The sequence below is a fragment of the Prosopis cineraria genome, unplaced genomic scaffold (genome assembly GCF_029017545.1).
Source record: "Prosopis cineraria cultivar Desert tree isolate PC_DT_omini unplaced genomic scaffold, ASM2901754v1 PC6, whole genome shotgun sequence".
Lineage (NCBI taxonomy): Eukaryota > Viridiplantae > Streptophyta > Magnoliopsida > Fabales > Fabaceae > Prosopis > Prosopis cineraria.
Window position 1 is genome coordinate 9,617,233 of NW_026555337.1, and position 17,452 is coordinate 9,634,684.

General features: G+C 34.9%; 2 protein-coding genes across 3 annotated transcripts; one reads left to right on the forward strand and one right to left on the reverse strand.

Annotated features, from left to right (window-relative positions):
- Window positions 1–718: 718 nt before the first annotated feature.
- Window positions 719–5,086, forward strand: LOC129314434 (TPR repeat-containing thioredoxin TTL1-like). Of its 2 annotated transcripts, XM_054957876.1 has the most exons (8): window positions 719–888; window positions 1,109–2,109; window positions 2,753–2,948; window positions 3,046–3,230; window positions 3,321–3,654; window positions 3,750–3,954; window positions 4,037–4,143; window positions 4,260–5,086. In XM_054957876.1, exons 2-8 carry the CDS (start codon window positions 1,211–1,213, stop codon window positions 4,410–4,412), a joined length of 2,079 nt encoding a protein of 692 aa, XP_054813851.1. In that variant the 5' UTR covers window positions 719–888; window positions 1,109–1,210; the 3' UTR covers window positions 4,413–5,086. The 2 variants fall into 2 exon arrangements, with proteins under 2 accessions (XP_054813851.1, XP_054813850.1); XM_054957875.1 differs by having other exon boundaries at window positions 719–2,109.
- Window positions 5,087–8,900: 3,814 nt separating this feature from the next.
- LOC129313787 (ubiquitin-conjugating enzyme E2 36) lies at window positions 8,901–13,414 on the reverse strand. Its single transcript, XM_054957175.1, has 8 exons — window positions 13,257–13,414; window positions 12,844–12,871; window positions 12,466–12,552; window positions 10,761–10,819; window positions 9,971–10,012; window positions 9,817–9,890; window positions 9,268–9,365; window positions 8,901–9,165 (listed from the first exon to the last, which is right to left on the reverse strand). The coding sequence occupies exons 1-8, from the start codon at window positions 13,290–13,292 to the stop codon at window positions 9,128–9,130; spliced, it is 462 nt and encodes a 153-aa protein (XP_054813150.1). The 5' UTR covers window positions 13,293–13,414; the 3' UTR covers window positions 8,901–9,127.
- Window positions 13,415–17,452: the final 4,038 nt, after the last annotated feature.

Genomic DNA, 17,452 nt, shown 5'->3' on the forward strand with positions numbered 1-17,452 from the left:
ACGGATTTTTCCATAACCTTCAACTCCCAAAAAAAAAAAAAAAAAGCTCAAGGACGTCCGTATCTCTGAATTGGTCATTGCACCGATTTCTTCTCTGCTCGCTCACTATTACTTTCCCTTGATAGATGGCAAACTACAGGGGCAAGATTTACAAGTCTAAGTGACAAAAGTTTACACATAGTTCAAAAGCAATAACATTGAAGATATGTACGTACTTAGTACCCATACATTTGGGCTTCCTTGATTTGAATCCGGGTGTTACAAGAAGACAGTTAAAATTCTTACAAATAAATTAATTCGATTTCATATAATTTTTTTTCATAAAACATACAAAAAGTTTAGGCGAGTAAAAAAAAAAAAGTAAAGTAAAACCTTTAACTTTTTGTTTTTAGAATGTAAAAATTATTCAAATTAAAAGATTAACAAGTTTCCTTATGTTAAATAAAGTTATGAAGGATACCGGGCTAGAGAAAGTAACAGAAGTGAGAATGAGAGGCTTTACTTTGGCTTCAAGAATTATTAAGAGGGAGATTCTCACACGAAGACTCAAACGGAACTGGATGAATAAAAAAACAACAAACAAAGAGAAATGTAATCATCATTTATAAAGATGGACCAGAAGAAGAAGAAGATTACAGAAGAGGAAGTCATATTCAAAAAGAAAAGCCAAAGTTAATAAAAACCAAATCAAACCAGGCAACAAAACCATTATGACAAGTGAGAAAATATAAAATTGATCACTAGAAAGAGAAAGCGAAGAGCGTATAGAGAGATAAGTGAAACCTGTCTCGTGAAGAAGCAGGTAAAGGAGAGGAGGAAAAGAAAATAAAAGCCTTCTCTTTTCCTTCTTTCCTCTCCTTCTCGTTCCCTTTCTCTCCGTTTCTCTGTGTAAATTCCACTATTTCTCTCTCTCTCTCAACAATACATTGTTTTTTGGTTTCTCTTTCTCGATTGGAATTTCAAGTTTCAACACCCACATTCATTCTTTGCTTCCTTCTTTTATATCACGAGATCCCCATCCCTATCTCTCTTTCTTTTGCCTTCTTCTCATGTCTTCCTCGAAGCTTGTAGTTGTAGTTTTATGTTTCTCTGTTCGTGCTTCTTGTAGGATACCGTCTTGTAGTTCCATTATCAAGCTTTTGTGAAACTTAAGATTAAGAAGAGAGATAGAGGATTTGAGACCCACCCTCCGTGTTAGATTCGCGGGAAAATGTCGCATTCTGGGAAGCCCATTTCCGAGCTAGGACTCGATGCTCTGAACGACCGATTCCACGGTTCCTTAAGCTGTGAACCTAACAAGCCGGATTTTCGAGAACTCGACTTGGGCTCGCCGGTTTCGCCACTGCGGACTCGTCACAGTCACAGTGTGCCCACTGCTACCAGTAGTAGTTCGAGTTCATCTGGATCGATCTCTGGACGAAACGGGTACAAACCGGTCACAAAGCGATCCGATTATGATCCGAATAACCACTCAGGCGAGCTCTCCGGCTCCGGCGAGAACAGCCCGACCGCCGCAGGGAATGCCAGGAACTTAAAAGTTTCCCAAGCAAGATCAGATTTCATGACGACCCAATCGTTAATATACTCGGGTCAAGGCTCAGCCGTGAATTCGCCGCCGCCGAATTTTCTTCCTACAGGCAACATCTGTCCGTCCGGCAAGATTCTGAAGACCGCCGCGGCGGTCAGTCGGAGCTCCAGAACGGACGTTTTGGGTTCTGGGATAGGAAATTACGGCCATGGAAGCATAATGCGGGGCGGTGCGACTTCCAAAGGCATTGCAGGAGGGATGACCGGTTCAGCGAATGCGAGGGCGAGCGGTGGTGGTGCTCTCACTGACTCAGTTAAGCGAGCGGTGGTGACTGTGGATCCAGAAGAGGTGAAGAGAGCAGGGAACGAGCAGTACAAGAGAGGTCACTTCGCTGAGGCTCTGAGTCTATACGATCGAGCAATTGCATTATCCCCTGCTAACGCAGCCTACCGGGCCAACCGTGCAGCCGCATTGACGGGCTTGGGACGGTTGGCTGAGGCTGTGAGGGAGTGTGAGGAGGCTGTGAAGTTAGATCCCAATTATGGGAGGGCACAACTGCGTTTGGCTTCTCTTTTTCTACGGTGCGCTTGGCCTTCATCATTTTCCTCCCTTTTTCGAATTGTCTTTGGGTATTGTCTTGCTTTCAAGAGTATTAGATACGTAAACTTGTGGAATGAATCCTGTCATGTGACACAGATCAATTTCATGAGTTATTTTCTGCTTATCGTCGTCTTCCTTTTTGGAAGTAGTGAATTTGGTTGGCTTGTTCCTTTTTTCCCCCCTCCCGCTTCTTCATCTGATTTTGGTTGAAGCTGCAATTTGAGTTATCTCTGATCTCAAGAAGTCATTGAGTGTTTAGGTTTCATGAACGTGTAATCCTCGTTTTGTCTGTTTGTGTTAGGGGTTTTGATTGAATTTTCTGTTTTCTGCTCTTTTGCATTGGTTTTAATTTAAAATCCAAATTTCTTTGTCAGTTCTATTTGTTTGAAAGCTTTCTGCATTGATGGCATTGCAAAGGATTGTTTTGAATGATACTAGATTGTATGAGGATTCCTTCGCTGAATTATCTTCTACTAGACTACTGCTGAAACATGATTTAACTACGAGTACTACAATTTATCTCAGTATTTTGGATTCAGTGCTGTGTCCAGTGTAAGGTGTCCGCTTAAGTGTGGGCAGAGTTGTGGATAAGGAAGTTGAATGACCCCTTGTTTGTTGTCACAGGCTAGGACAAGTTGAGAACGCCAGGAAACATCTCTCCTGTCCTGGGCTGCCACCTGATCCTTCTGAGTTGCAGAAATTGCAATTAGTGGAGAAGCATATTGGGAAATGTACTGATTCCCGGAAGATAGGTGATTGGAAAAGTGTACTCACGGAAATTGATGCTGCCATTTCTTCTGGAGCAGACTCTTCTCCTGAGGTAAAATAATTCCTTTGTCATATCTGACATAGAATATATTATTGACGTATAGATTGAGAAAAAATGGTTGAACTGTGGTTGACAATCAAATTTACAGCTCTTTATGTGTAGAGCTGAGGCCCTTTTGAAACTCCACCGAGTTGATGATGCTGAATCAAGTCTATTAAACAATCCCAAATTGGAACCACATACTAACTCCTCTTCACAAGCAAGATTTTTTGGGATCCTTTCTGAAGCTTACTCCTTCTTTGTGAGAGCTCAGATTGAGATGGCTCTGGGAAGGTGAATTCAAAATCTGTCAGCTTCATCAGAAATCTGAGATGGAGAAGGTTTTTGTTGGAGAGTGTGTATGAATGATGGATTTGTTTGCAGGTTTGAGAATGCAGTTACAGCTGCTGAGAAAGCTGGTCAGATTGATCCCCGAAACATTGAAGTTGCTGTTTTGCTAAAAAATGTAAGGATGGTGGCGAGAGCTCGAGTGCACGGCAATGATCTTTTCAAATCTGAAAGGTTCACTGAAGCTTGCTCAGCATATGGGGAAGGTTTGAGGCTGGACCCTTCAAACTCTGTCCTCTACTGCAATAGAGCAGCCTGCTGGTTTAAGCTTGGGCAATGGGAACAATCAATTGAAGATTGCAATCAAGCTTTACATTTCCAACCTAATTACACAAAAGCCCTTCTACGCAGAGCTGCATCTAATAGCAAGGTATTTATATATATTTTTTTTAAAGAAAAAAATTGCCATACAATTTGTTGCCATATTCATGGGGAGCTCATGTCACCTATTGCTGTATATTGCAGTTAGAAAGGTGGGCAGAGGCTGTCAAAGATTATGAGATCTTGCGGAGAGATCTTCCAGATGACAGTGAAGTAGCTGAAGCTTTGTTTCATGCAGTGTTGGCATTAAAGAAATCTCTTGGAGAGGAAGTGCATGATTTGAAATTTGGTGGTGAGGTGGAAGGAGTATCAGGACTTGAGCAATTTAGAGCAGCAATAGCATTACCAGGTAACTGATATTTTGAAGGCTATCTTCAATAATCAGTCGGCTCTATATTTCTGCGAAATGAGATTGACCCTAGGCTTTATAGGTGTTTCTGTGGTCCATTTTGAAATTTCATCTAACCCACAATGCAAGCAAATCTCACCTTTTATGGGTACATTATGTGGCCGCTATCCTTCTATTAACTTCCTCAAGGTACTTCGCAGATTAATTTTTATCTTCTTGATCCCCAAATATTGAAATGAAGGTTAAAGGAGAGAATCATTGGAGTTTTCTTAATATTGCTTGCAATTTTTTGTGTTTGATTAAAGGTGGATATTCAAGAATACCCAACAGTTGCAACAGCTGAAAGCATTAGAATTGTGCCAACATTCAAGATCTACAAGAATGGCTGTCGTGTGAAGGAAATTGTATGCCCTAGTCGCGACATGTTGGAACACTCTGTGAGGCATTACAGCTCTTAAGAATTCATGACCTGCACTGCTCCTCTGCTGTATCTTGTGCAATTTCTCTTGCTGTTCAAACCTCTAGTTGAGGTTAAACTCTCAAGTTATTCCATTTCTTGTGTCATTCCAGTTTCTTGATCCCGTTACCACCATAAACTGATCAGCTGATACTTATGACCCAGCGAGAACAGAACCACAAATAATAAATCTCATTAGCAGCCAATGCCAGCGGAACCCAGAAATCGTCTAGTTCCCTTTACAGTTTTTATTTATTCATTCATTCCTCATTGTTCTCCGGCTCCGTCTTCTCCCTTCTCCCTTTGTCAGTTTTCTATCTTCTTTCCAGTTCATCCAGGTGAGCTAGTATTGTGTCCCCTTGTTTCATTATGATTAAAAACAAAAGAAAGGGGAGGATTTTACATGTTTGTACATTTGATTTAATCGGCAGTTCAATTACCATCTAGTTAGATAGATAGTCAAATATAAAGAGGAGAGAGGAGGGGTTCTGTTGGTAGAGGGGGATCTGTACATGTATATATGTAATGATACATGCCAACGAAATATTGGTAGCCTTTGAGGGAGATTGAATGAGTGATGGGTGGGAAGCTCCTGAAATGAGGATGAATATGTTGTTATTATTATCATTTTTCTATCTTTAGCCACGTAATCAATAAAATTTCCCTTTTCTTTTTCTTGCTGTGGTGTCTTACGTTTTTGTGACTACTCAATAACCATACAGCGATGACAAATCTGAATTCTCTACATTCATTAAAGTAATTGCATGTACTATATTTAGATAGAGATAGCTAAAAAAGGGTGGCAGCGTGTATAGAAGAGCAGTGGATTTCATACAGTCATTTTCTTTTTTGTCACATTGTATAGTTGTAGATGATTCAATTTGATCTCACACCCCTATCTCTCTCTCTACCCCCCAACTGCATCTTGTGCAGTTACCAGTACCACAGAGGATGGAACTTGAATTCATTTTTCTTTTTTATAAACTATAGTTTACATAGGATAAGGCTGACATGGTCTTTGGGATTGAGTAGGTGGATATGTTATTTAAGTTGAACTGTGTTCCAAGTGCAGTGTTTGACCGCAAAGGCAAGCTACATGTGTTTTTAAGTGAAGGTTTAGTTATTGAAGGTGGTTGATGTGATAGAAACTCTTTCATCTTTTAGTGCTGTGTCTGCCTGTGTCCTTCATAGAGAGAGAGAGAGAGAGTTGGACCACTACATAATTCATGCTATTTTATGTAGGCTTGTCTAATAGCCAATGGTAAGAGACGATGCTTGACAACAATACAAGAAACCGTACCTAGTCAAGTTAGTGCGAGTTGGAGGGATTTTCAATATCTTAGTAAATAGCTGGAAGTTCGAATCTCAATTTTTATGTGTGTGGCAAACTAGCTGAAAGGAGTCTACCTTTTGTCTTAATACTTGGAGATTAGTCTCTATTGTTGGTGCCATGGCCGTATACACCTTGTGTTCCAGCCAACAAAAAGAAAAAGAAAAATTGCAAGTAATTGTGAGAGAGGAAGTGGGGTTGTGATCACATGTGGGCATTTAAGATGTTGCCCTCCCTTTTGAAATGGGGACTCATTTTTCATTAGTCGGTTCTGGGCCTGCGGCTCTTGTACTTGCCTTTGATGTTGGGTCATTGGGAACAAGTTTTAGGTAGATCTGATTTCTTTTGAAGTTAAGCAGATCAAGGGCTGGTTTTTTAAAAAAATTGGAAAAAATGATTTTAGTTCATTAAATGTGATGAAGTTGACTTATTTGATTGGGTTAAATTTAAATATTGTTTGGCTCAACTGGAGTTGATATAGCTATTTAACTAATTTCAGTTGATTAAGGACCTATTTTATTTTGATCATTGAAAAGAAAAGAAATGAAATAAATTGATGGAGAATAAAGTAGATTAAAATAAAATTATGTAGTGATAGAGATGTGAAAAATATAAGGTTAAGAATTGATACCTTTGTTCACATTCATTTTCATGTCCATCCTTTTATCATTCAATGACTCTCATCTCTTCATAAATTCAAAATTTTATTTTAGTTCATTTTATTTTTTATTAACCAGTTTCATTCTTCCTCATTTCTTTCCGGTCACGACTTAAAATATTAATTATATTAATCCATATATCTATATATCTTAAAACTTTAATAAATTTCATTGTTGACAATTTGTTTGTAGTGGTGTTTCTTCTTGAGCTTTGAACTTCCTATGATGTGTGTGGTCTAATCTAATTATTTATACATATCAGATTTATATTTGAGGGCATGAGACTTCTTTCTAACTTATAAAATTGTTTTTGGGCATAAAGTGATGCTTAAGAAAAAGTGTTTGGTCACATCCAAGGACTTTGATGCTGTGGAGAAGCCCCACAGTGTAAAGCAAAATCATTGGAGACAAAGTAACAGAAAAGGACTACCTCTTCGAAGAATCTTGAAGGCTGCTTCTTATTTGGCAAAATGATAGAAAATATAAATGTCAAAATAAATAAAAATAAAAAAAATATTACTTTTAATCTTTATAATTTACTCGCAATTTATTATTGATCATTGAACTTTTTTTTTAATATTTTAAGTCTTTATATTTTTATTTTTAAGTGTTTTAAGTTCATCTAAAGTTTTTATTGTTTTGGAGGGTCTAAAACATTGAAAAACATAAACGTAGAAACTTAAAATATAAAAAAAAAAATGTAGAGATTAACAGCAAAATGTAAGTAAAATATGGATTAAAAGTTATTTCCTTGAAAAAAATTGGTTACTGTATCAGCAGTATGGTGTACGACATCACTGTGGTAGGTCGTTTTGACCCCGAAACAGGAAATATAGAACTCGTGGCTGATATTTAGTTTCACTTGTGTGCAAGCAACTTCTCCCAGTTAAATACAGTTTGTTGTAATTCGATTGTAATTAATAGTTGAGATCTAAATTAGTGTTGTATGTCTGGTTCAAGTGAGAAAATTGTACCAGCTTAATTAAAAGTATCAAATTCAAGCCTTGAAATGCAACAATTTCAGTAGTAAAGCCTATGTCTAAAAGAGTCATATTCTGACTCAATCTAGATTAGTCTAGGCACTCATTATCCTATATTGCCGACTAATTTGAATTAGATTCAACTCAAGCTCTAACATGAAGGGACTGTTTTTGCATTTTGTTTCAATCCACAAAATTTGAATACAAATTCTTACCAGAGGATGCCATGAATCGAATCAAGTGGAAGTGAATTTTGCTTTGTAAGGTCCGGATTCAGGACGTGAGTTTCAATCTATTTCCCAGTCTTATTTTTTAAAATTCAAAATTTTCAATGAAAAATTAGTACATGTAATATTAATATCAATGTAATAAGAAATAGAGAGAAAAATAAATCATAATGTTGGTGGCAGGGTACATCCAAATGCTTTGTCACGGCATTGAATTGATGTTACAACTTATCTCCAGTTTTGACGTTTGGCAACAAAAACGACAGGTCGTGACTTGTGAGGAAGAGCTTGGAGCTTTGGACAGTAAGTTAAGCATGAAGAGGTCCATCATGAACGTACTGGGACTGCAATTTCGCTCTCTTGTCCCCACGTTTTTCTAATTCTTGGTTTTTTCGTTGCTTTCAGCCTAACTGTTTTTTCTCCATTAACTTCCAATCCTTTCCGTTCTGTTCATTTCATGCCCGGTCCTAGTCGGATATCACTATTTAATTACTTTAACACTACCCAAAAAAAAAAAAAAGGTAAAGAAGCTTCTGTTGATATCAGAACCTTATCCTGTCCATATTCTTGTCTCACGGTTCATTCTCGTGGCCATTTACATTTACTATAGCTTCATGTTGCTCGTTCTTCAATTTTGGTTCTCTAAATTTAAGGATGAATTGAAACCGTCAATTTAAACGAGAAACCATGGAAAGAGAAACACCTTATTGTAATGTTTGGTAGGATAGGAAAACGTTTCCTAGAAAGAAAATGGTAAATGCATTTCTCTCTCTTTTTTTTCTTTTCCTTTCTCTAGATACAATCTCTATTTTCTTCTTCGTTTTGTTTTTTGGGGAAAAAAACACTTTACTGCACTGGAACATATACTATGCTCACTTATCTCCTAATTCGTCTCTTACTATACATGGTAGTCTCATTAAGCATCTCAACCAAGGCCTTAGAATACTCCAAACAAGTTCAGAACCCCAAAAAGAATCTTAGTGACACCATACAATTAAATAAAATGCAGCGAATCTAGAGAATGAATACCGCGCGCGCGCGCACAGCAACTGGCGCGCTATCAAGATCTATAACGTGAGGTACAGTAGGATATGTCATCCAGAACGTGTAAACTTGTCAGAATTGGGGTCATTGGGTAATTTCAACCCGACAATACACATACATCACACAGCAAGAATTCATGGGAAAAGAAGAAACTCAATAGAAAAATTTCTTTTTTTATTTTCCACAATTTTCACTCTATGATTTTCAGGATTCAAAATCAGTAATTACTTGGCAGTTGCAGATGGTTCATGAGACAGATAAATGGCTATCATATATATATATTCATACAAGATCCGAGATACTGCTTCCAGGAGAGGAAAAGAAAAAACAGAAAACTTCAATCTATGAGGAACAATAACTCCAAATGTTCAGACTCCAATTCCTCCAAATTTCCATTTGAAATTGACAATTAATACTAATAGCATACATTTTTTGAACCATGGTTATTTTTTGGGCCAAAAGTTTCCATCACGGCATTAGGCACCACTAGCATATAATCGGGTCCACTCTTTTGCTGCAGATTACAAAGCAACATTGTCAATGAGACAAGACACATTTATAATGTTATGACATCATTTTACAAGGGATTTTGCACAATCATAGGCAGAAAATATACCTGTTTCAACAGCCTCGGCTTCATTTGTTTTCCAATGCTTAGCAATGTTCTCAGAAAGTGGGTCGTCGGGGTTTGGTGCACTCAGAAGTGCTTGGATGCTAGAAAATAACGCCAAAAAACTTTAGTATCAGTTCATAAACTTCTTTTTGTTGAAGAGACGGTTACTTTAATACTTTCTATCAGCTTGCTCACATCATTTTCTTCACTTTCTTAACTGGGAGAGGGATGCTTTAATGGCCAAAACTAACATCCACTAACACAGAAGTTGAGCCAGAATTTAACATCTAAGTCATTCACTCATTCCGTTTTAATTTTTCTTTGTTTCACACTAAAACAATTTTGAGCAAGTACAGGGACTTCTATATTTAAACAAACAAAATGAAATACTTCCAAATTGGCAGTGCGATCACACAAAATGTAGTTGAAGAAAACTGTCCCTTTGTACATATCAATGTACTTGAAATAGGAAAATGACATGATTGTACCTATATGAATATTCACCCCATTATTTTCAGGGAATAAGTAGGTTGAGATTGAAATTCATGATACCTCAAAAGCACAGTGCGTATCTGAAGAGCCGGACTCCACTTGTCTTTCAGAATATCCAGACATATCCTCCCAAGCTGACATTAAAACTCAAATTTGTAAGAAAAGGATCACCACTGGAGAAGAAGAATGAGAAAGTAGATAAAATATAACGCACCTTATCAATGTTTGGATGATATATTTTTGTCAGAAACCTAACCTGTGAAAAGAAGCAATGTACACTTTGATCAAGAAACAATAGAAAACATGATGTCTCGTGTGTGTACTATACTTTTTGGGCCAATGCTACATGTATACCATTTAAATCCACGAAAGATTCAATAGCTAAAGGCCCCAGGAGAAAACAGCAGAATCACGCACGGTTGTGGTAGAACAAACACAATGATTTTATTATAACACTCCTTCACAAGGAAAGGGAAAAGACCCAAGAGAGCCACATAGAACATTTCAAACAACAATCAGATGGAAAGAAATGCTGGAGGCACACCATTTTTAAATCCCTCAAATTAGCAATGGCCTAATCATGCTTGTTCAAATGATTGTTCTAAATTCAAAATAAATCTTCAAACTTCAAGGCTCAAGCAATCCCAGACCAAAGCAAAGTTAAATATCAAAACACTTCAACCTATGAGTAAATAGCTAAATTCAAAGGAAATGGAGCAGACGTCATATTCAAAAAGAGTCACAAAGTCATGTATTTCAGTTCCAACAAAGGGAGGCAAGCAAGAAATTAAGACTGCACTAGAAGACAATTCGTTAGATTGCATATCTTTGGGGCCGAATCTCATGACGTTCAGAAAATAATACAACAAATCAAAGTCATCAATTGACTTAAACCACATATAGTCAAAACTATTTGATAGCATCACTTCTTCAAGAATCAGACAAGATACACTACAAACAAATACAAAGAATAGAAATAATTACAAAATTATTAGATGAAATACCTTAGGGGCAGCCATTGGATATTCCTCTGGTAAAAACAGTTCTAACTTAAAAACCCCTCCTAGCAATACAAACAAAAAATACAAAATATTAGTCAAACAAAAATTTCAAAGTGTGGAGAGAAAGGTCACCAGATTAATGGAGACAGTTGTAAACATATGTCAGATCAATAAACTAACAATCCACCATATTAAAACGATAAAATACAGACTTCCCATTCTTGCACATAAGAATCAACAAAGATCCAAGATCTAGTCCTTAATAAATGCCTTCCTTGCTCACACATAGCATTGCAAGTCCTCAGACAACAGCCAGATAGATGATTCATTAGAAAAAGAACCAACAAATCAGATTCAGCATCCAGCCATTCCAAGAAATTATCCTCCCTCCCTCAGCAGACTCAACAGACAGACCCTTGTTTTGTGGACTTGCCCCCTTTTCTCAATAGCACCTTAAAACTTCAAAATCTTATAACAATAATCAAGCATCACGATGCAGCCAATGAGCAGATAGAATAACAGTCATCAGATCCCACTGAATAAAATGTTCTAAACCTCGCAACAAGTGAATCACAGAGAGAAAGCAAGGCATATTAACTGCTAAAAATTCACGATCTCATGCCTGATCAGAATCCCTGTTGTAATCCCCTTTTTTATCATATTAGCTGCATGACCATATTGCATTTCTGACGAGAGATAAATTTTTGTTTAAAAAATATCATCATTCCTTCCATGCATGGTCAGAATACCACACCAAGTACTTAGGAGTACTAAATGGCTTTCAAAAAGAACAAATAATGAAAAGAGTAAAATATCAGATCACAGATCTCATGCTGAAAACAAGAGAGTAGTAAAGGCCAACCATTGATTCAAAGTAATTTCTTAATTTCATACTTTCCCCTCCTCATTTTCAACTCAATTAATGTAGTATTTTGAGGCCAAAAAGAAGTATTGTAATCATTAACTTCCAAAGACAACTTCTGTCACAAATATAGAGCAGTTAAAGAAGTTAAAACTGAATGCAAGCAGCATATCAAAAAATTCAGATGAAGTAAAATAGCTTGCTAAATAACACTAGGAGGACTGCCTAGACACATAAATGACTTTAAACGAAATTTCATCATCAGAAAATGTCTCAGAATAATCAATTTTAAAGATATTTAAGAGGTATAGTTTAAATATACAGTGCACAAATTACAATATTAAGCCTATCATGCACCTTGTGATAAACCATATATAACTATCATAATGCATGAGAATGCCCCCTAATAAAAATTGATCATCTGAGAATTAAGAGATTAAGAATTAAGAAATGTGAGGAAAATAACAACAGCAGAATAGATTTCTCGCAAACAAAAAGGTAACAATGCTGTAACAAGATACTAAAGTTGATCTATATATAAAAAAATGCCTAAGAAGTGAAGCACTTGGATACAAGTAAATGAGATAAGGCAGCTCTTCCAAGAAGACATCCTATGGTGGTTGTCAAATATAATTTGATATTCCAATATCCACCTCACCACTCAATCACATGTGCAACAAAACCAACAGCAAAAACCGCACATGCAACTAAGCAAGGTTTAATAAAATGGAAATTTCACAGCAAGAATAGAAAGTAGGATTTTGCCAGGATCATTCCTTAACAAGATTTGATCATATAACATAAATGCTTATAGTGCAGTGCATATATATAGGAATATAATACTACCTTCATAAGGTGACTGTGTTGGGCCAAGGATCATCACGTTGAAATATCTCATATTGTCTTCTGAAGGTGAAGCGCTAATTCCTGGCGCTGCACAAGCAAGCCCCATGATAAAAAATTGAATCCATACCTAACACAAACTTGGCAAGAGGAATAAAAGAAAGAAGAATAGGCAGCCCTTGCATATATATATATATATATATATATTGTGCAAACACATCAAGATGATTTTTTATTTTACAAATATTAGTCTAGCTGAAATTCATATCACTAAATAAATTCCACAAAAAGGCCCTCTACAACTAGAGCGAGAAGCACTTCAGTAGGGGATATTCATACTTCATTGGTAGATACGAATATGAACTAAGAATAGGCAATCACCTGGCTCACTGAGAAGACGCTGAGTTTCCTGTTGAAATCAACCAAAAAGAATGAATGACCAAAGAATCCAAACGGAACAAACCCAAATAAAACTCAACTCAGCGAAGGAGATCAAAACAATAAAGAAGGGGCAGAATAACCGATTAAGCGTATAACCTTTTCTTTCTCTCACTATCAGTAAATTGAAGCCATATTTTGACATAAAACCAAACTATGCTGAAATTCACCTTAAATTAACTACGCAGTTCTTCTTTCAATTAGGTTGTTCAGCCTTATGAAATTCACAAATCAACAGAACCCGAAACCACCACAAGGTTTCGAATTACCATTTCAATTCATTCCTTTTTCCCATCAATCAAACGAACCGATCAGAGAAATGTAAATGGGATCTCGACAAGAAAATCGATACGAACCTTGATGATTCTTCGAGGGAGATTACTGTTGGCCATGATTCAGGTCGATTGCAAATCACGCAATAGGGTTTTGAGGGAGAGGGATGGGGAGGCCTTTCTCTCACTAAGACGAGGGAAGACGGATCGAGGGTTCGATTGGCAAAAAGAAACTTCTTAATTGTTTTCCAAAACCAACCATTTTTATACTCTAAAATAATATCTAAGGAAATTACTTTTATGACATTGAAGACCGGTCTCACATTTTTTTTTTAAATTTTTTTGCATCAATTAATATGAGATATTAAATCACTATATTTTGTCTTACTTTAAAAAAATGTATTACTTTAGTTTTTTTTATAGTTTAAAATAATTGTCATTCTATAATTATAATAAAATATTAATTATTTTGAATGCTCAAGGCAAAAAGGGTATTTTGATTAGACCTCTTGAAATTTTGTTATAATTTATACGATTTAATTTTTTTTTCTTAATTTGTAGATATGACAATAGAAGTACATAAGATCGATTATCTTAGCCCAAATCGCATTCCGCTTGAAGCTGATTACTCCTACTTCTCAGAATCAATTATAACTGTTAGGACATTTATTATTTGTGAAACTTTCAAATCTGCCAAATATACCCCTTCCCTTGTGTGGCTTGTGACTAAATCCATGTACCCATCATTCTTTGATCTTACCCACATCCTCACAAGAATGTGTCTGCGTCTTCTTCCTCTAGCGGCTGCTAGCATCAAAGTGTGACCTCCCTCTTTGCTACATTGTGAACATGGTTCAGATCTCTTACGCCCTCCTCCTCAACCTATAACCTCTTCTTCCTCGGTATGTGATATGTGACTTCATCTTCCTCAATCTAGTCTGTTAAGGTGTGTCTTCAATAGAAAATGCAAAAAGAGAGGTGGCTTGATGGGATAATGGGAGCCAAGGTGTTGGCTGAGAGAAGGACGATGCTCCTCTTCTTTTTGGGGGATGCTTTGCTTTTCTTTTTATATAGATTAAATTATTTATGGTATATTATAATATAATCTAATTTAAATTTATACTGTTAATCAATATATGTGCGTGTTAAATAATTTTATAGATCTGAAAAGTGCCAGTATTATATTTTTGTTAAATAAATAAAAATAAATTTAATGATATTATAAGAAATTTTATCAATAGTTATCCTAAAACTCATGTCCTTGATTGTAATTTAAACATATTAAATTAATTTTGATTAAAATTATTCAAACATCTTAATTTTTTTAAAAAATTAATTTCAAAAAATATCTTCCAAAAACCATCACGTTATAATATAATTAATTATAATTAAAATTTATTCCATTCATCAATTTTTTTTAACAATCAATTATATTGAAATCCAGACACACTTGTTGTCTTCTATATATACATATATAATAGGAAAAAAAAATTAGCATATATGTATAGTTGATATGTGTCTCTTTCTATGGAGGACAAGTGTCCCTACTTATAGATAATAAGTCTCTTATTTTATTTCATCCTGCCATTAACTCTTATTATTTTTCTTAATTATCTCTCCCATTATCTTCATTTTTATTATTGTAACTTTCAATAATTATATCATTATAAAATTTTAAAATTTAATTTTAAAAATTTTATTATGGACAACGTTTTCTCATTTTAATTGAATTTAAATGAAAAATTTTATGAAGTTTTTTAAAAAATTTTAAAATATCTTGTATTGTGGAGATTATACATAAATTCTACTTTTTCTGTTAAAAAATGTAAAACATTTTTTTAAAAATTGAATGATAAAAAATATAAAGTATTTTTAGTCTTTTAAGATATAATCATTATTTTTTTTAAGGTGCTCCTATCGATAATGACTTTATATTTATTATAGGATATTTAATAAAAATAAATATAAAAAGATATGAATAGTTTAAAAGTAGGTAACTACTTTCTTGTGGGTAAGATTTGGTTAACAACGCCTTACATTTTTGAATGAAAGGAGTATGTATCTTTTTTATCTCTAAAAATCTCTTCATCATCCCATTTTAAAATTTAGACAATGAATTTTAAATAAATTTTATTGGAAATTTTACTTTTTTAATTTCTCATTTAATTTTTAAAAAATTAATTTGACAATGATACGTCAATTTGGTGTATCTTCATTATCTCCTTTTTCTAATTCATGCTAAACTCAATAACTGTACAATATTTTTTGGAGTGTGAAAATAATCACATTTACAAAAATCCTATCATGAATATTTACTTTGTTTAATATTAATAGTGAATAAAATGTCATATATAATTATTTAGCATCATAATTTCCTCTTCATTGATTTACTATGATGTTTGATTTTTTAAACGTTGTGTTTTAAAATTTTTTCAATGATTTTTTTGTTCTCATGGTTTATTTGCATATTATTATTTATTTATCATTCTCCCAATTACCCCTCTGGATTTTATGTTTATATAATATACATTTAAATTTTATTTGTCTTTCAAAAGTGTAAATAAATTATTCACATTTTAAAATTTTGCTGCCCTTATAATATCATGGCAAATCTTAAATTTTTATCACATTTTAAATTGTAACTTCATACCTATCAAACTAAAGTTAAGATTTTGATTTCAAATAACTATGGTACCTTCCTAACTTCTTATTTTGAATTTTGAATTTAAATTTTAAAATCAATTAATTAAAAAAAATCCATGCTTCATTTCTTCCAAAAACCCAAACATCTCTCTCCCATCTCACTACAATTATATCTTTGTTTTAAATATTACCATAACTTCCCAACTTTTTATTCACAATTTTAAATTTTAATTTTAAAAAGTTTGAGCATCATAACTTCCTACCCCAAAAATCTCTCATGTTGTCATCCTCTCTTGTCTTGATAAATTTTGTGATACTTCTGGGCAGACAGTTAAGAAGACCAAAATAAAGGTGTGTTCTCTAATTCTATGCATTTTTCTAGAGAGCTTGGTCTTAGTAGAAGAATGGGTATCGGTTTGACTCATGATTTAGGCAAAACTTAAGTATTCCCCTTGTACACAAAAGGGCCTCTTACCTTTTGTTTGCCTCGATTCTGGAAAAAGCTCAAAAGCAACTTCCAAGTTGGAAAGGTATATTTTCTGGGTATGGCTGGTAGAACTAATCTGATTAAAGTAGATTTATTTGCTCTCCCTTCTTATTACATGTAGACTATGATCCTCTCAAAAAGGTTGTTAGATGAGTTAGAGAAGTTGAATCAAAAATTCTTTTTAGGGAGAATAGTGATACCAAGAAGATTCATCTTGTGTCTTGGGAAGTTATTGCCAGAGACAAGAGAGAAGGTGGATTAGGTATTAAATCGTTGAGGAGGCAAAATGAAGCTTTTGTTATGAAGGTGTGTTGGAACCTGGTTTGTAAAAGGGGATACTCTTTGGGTGAAAAACTCTTCTTTCATTTGGAAGGGGATTTTTGAAGTTTGGAGGACATTCAAGGAGGGCTTGGGAAAAAGGCGGGAAATGATCACTCTACAAGCTTTTGGTTTGATAATTGGTCTATATCGAATGTCCCCTTTATTGAACTTGTTTTAGGCAAAGAAGGACTCATTGACAAGAATGAGAGAATTTCTATCTATGTTAACTGTTAAGATCAATAGGATTTACAAAAACTCAATCTTTGGTTACAACCTAATATGATGAATTATCTAACTCATGCCCACCTACCCTATGAGCAAAGAGGAAATGATAAACACTTTTGAATGAATGTTTTACTATTAAATTTGCAGATTCTTTTCTTTTTGCAGGTATATGATGAAGTGTAGATAGTATATGCAAGATGATTTGGAGATGGTTGGTGTAGAGAAGATAAAATTTGTGGCTCTATGTTTAAGGACAAGCACATACATATGAGTGAAGGCAAAAAAGGGGACTTATAATAGATCATAATTGCCCTTTTGATTGTGATACTCTTAAAGATTCAATACATCTTATCCTTCATTGTCCAAATGCTAATGAAAGGTGGAGAGCTATTGTTTGAGAGGATTTCTAGAATTCCTTTGTTACTCTTATTGGTATGGAGTGGGTGAAATAGAACCTCAATCATGAGGTGGCTAAAAGGTACATGAATAAAGTTAGTTGGCCTATTCTCTTTGGGTACTTTTGTTGGGACATATGGGTTCATAGATGTAAACATTCTTTTAATGAAGAGAATGCCCATAATTGTCATATGGTCAGTCAAGCTTC

Bases quoted from the DNA above. Each gene is read 5' to 3' on its own strand.
- LOC129314434 (XM_054957875.1), top strand. From the start codon at position 1,211: ATGTCGCATTCTGGGAAGCCCATTTCCGAGCTAGGACTCGATGCTCTG. The intron at 2,949-3,045 runs GTAAAATAATTC...TCAAATTTACAG, and splicing joins GAGCAGACTCTTCTCCTGAG to CTCTTTATGTGTAGAGCTGA. The intron at 3,231-3,320 runs GTGAATTCAAAA...ATTTGTTTGCAG, and splicing joins ATTGAGATGGCTCTGGGAAG to GTTTGAGAATGCAGTTACAG.
- LOC129313787 (XM_054957175.1), bottom strand. From the start codon at position 13,292: ATGGCCAACAGTAATCTCCCTCGAAGAATCATCAAG. The intron at 12,553-12,843 runs GTGATTGCCTAT...TTGCTTGTGCAG, and splicing joins GCGTCTTCTCAGTGAGCCAG to CGCCAGGAATTAGCGCTTCA. The intron at 9,166-9,267 runs GTATATTTTCTG...TGTAATCTGCAG, and splicing joins AGCCGAGGCTGTTGAAACAG to CAAAAGAGTGGACCCGATTA.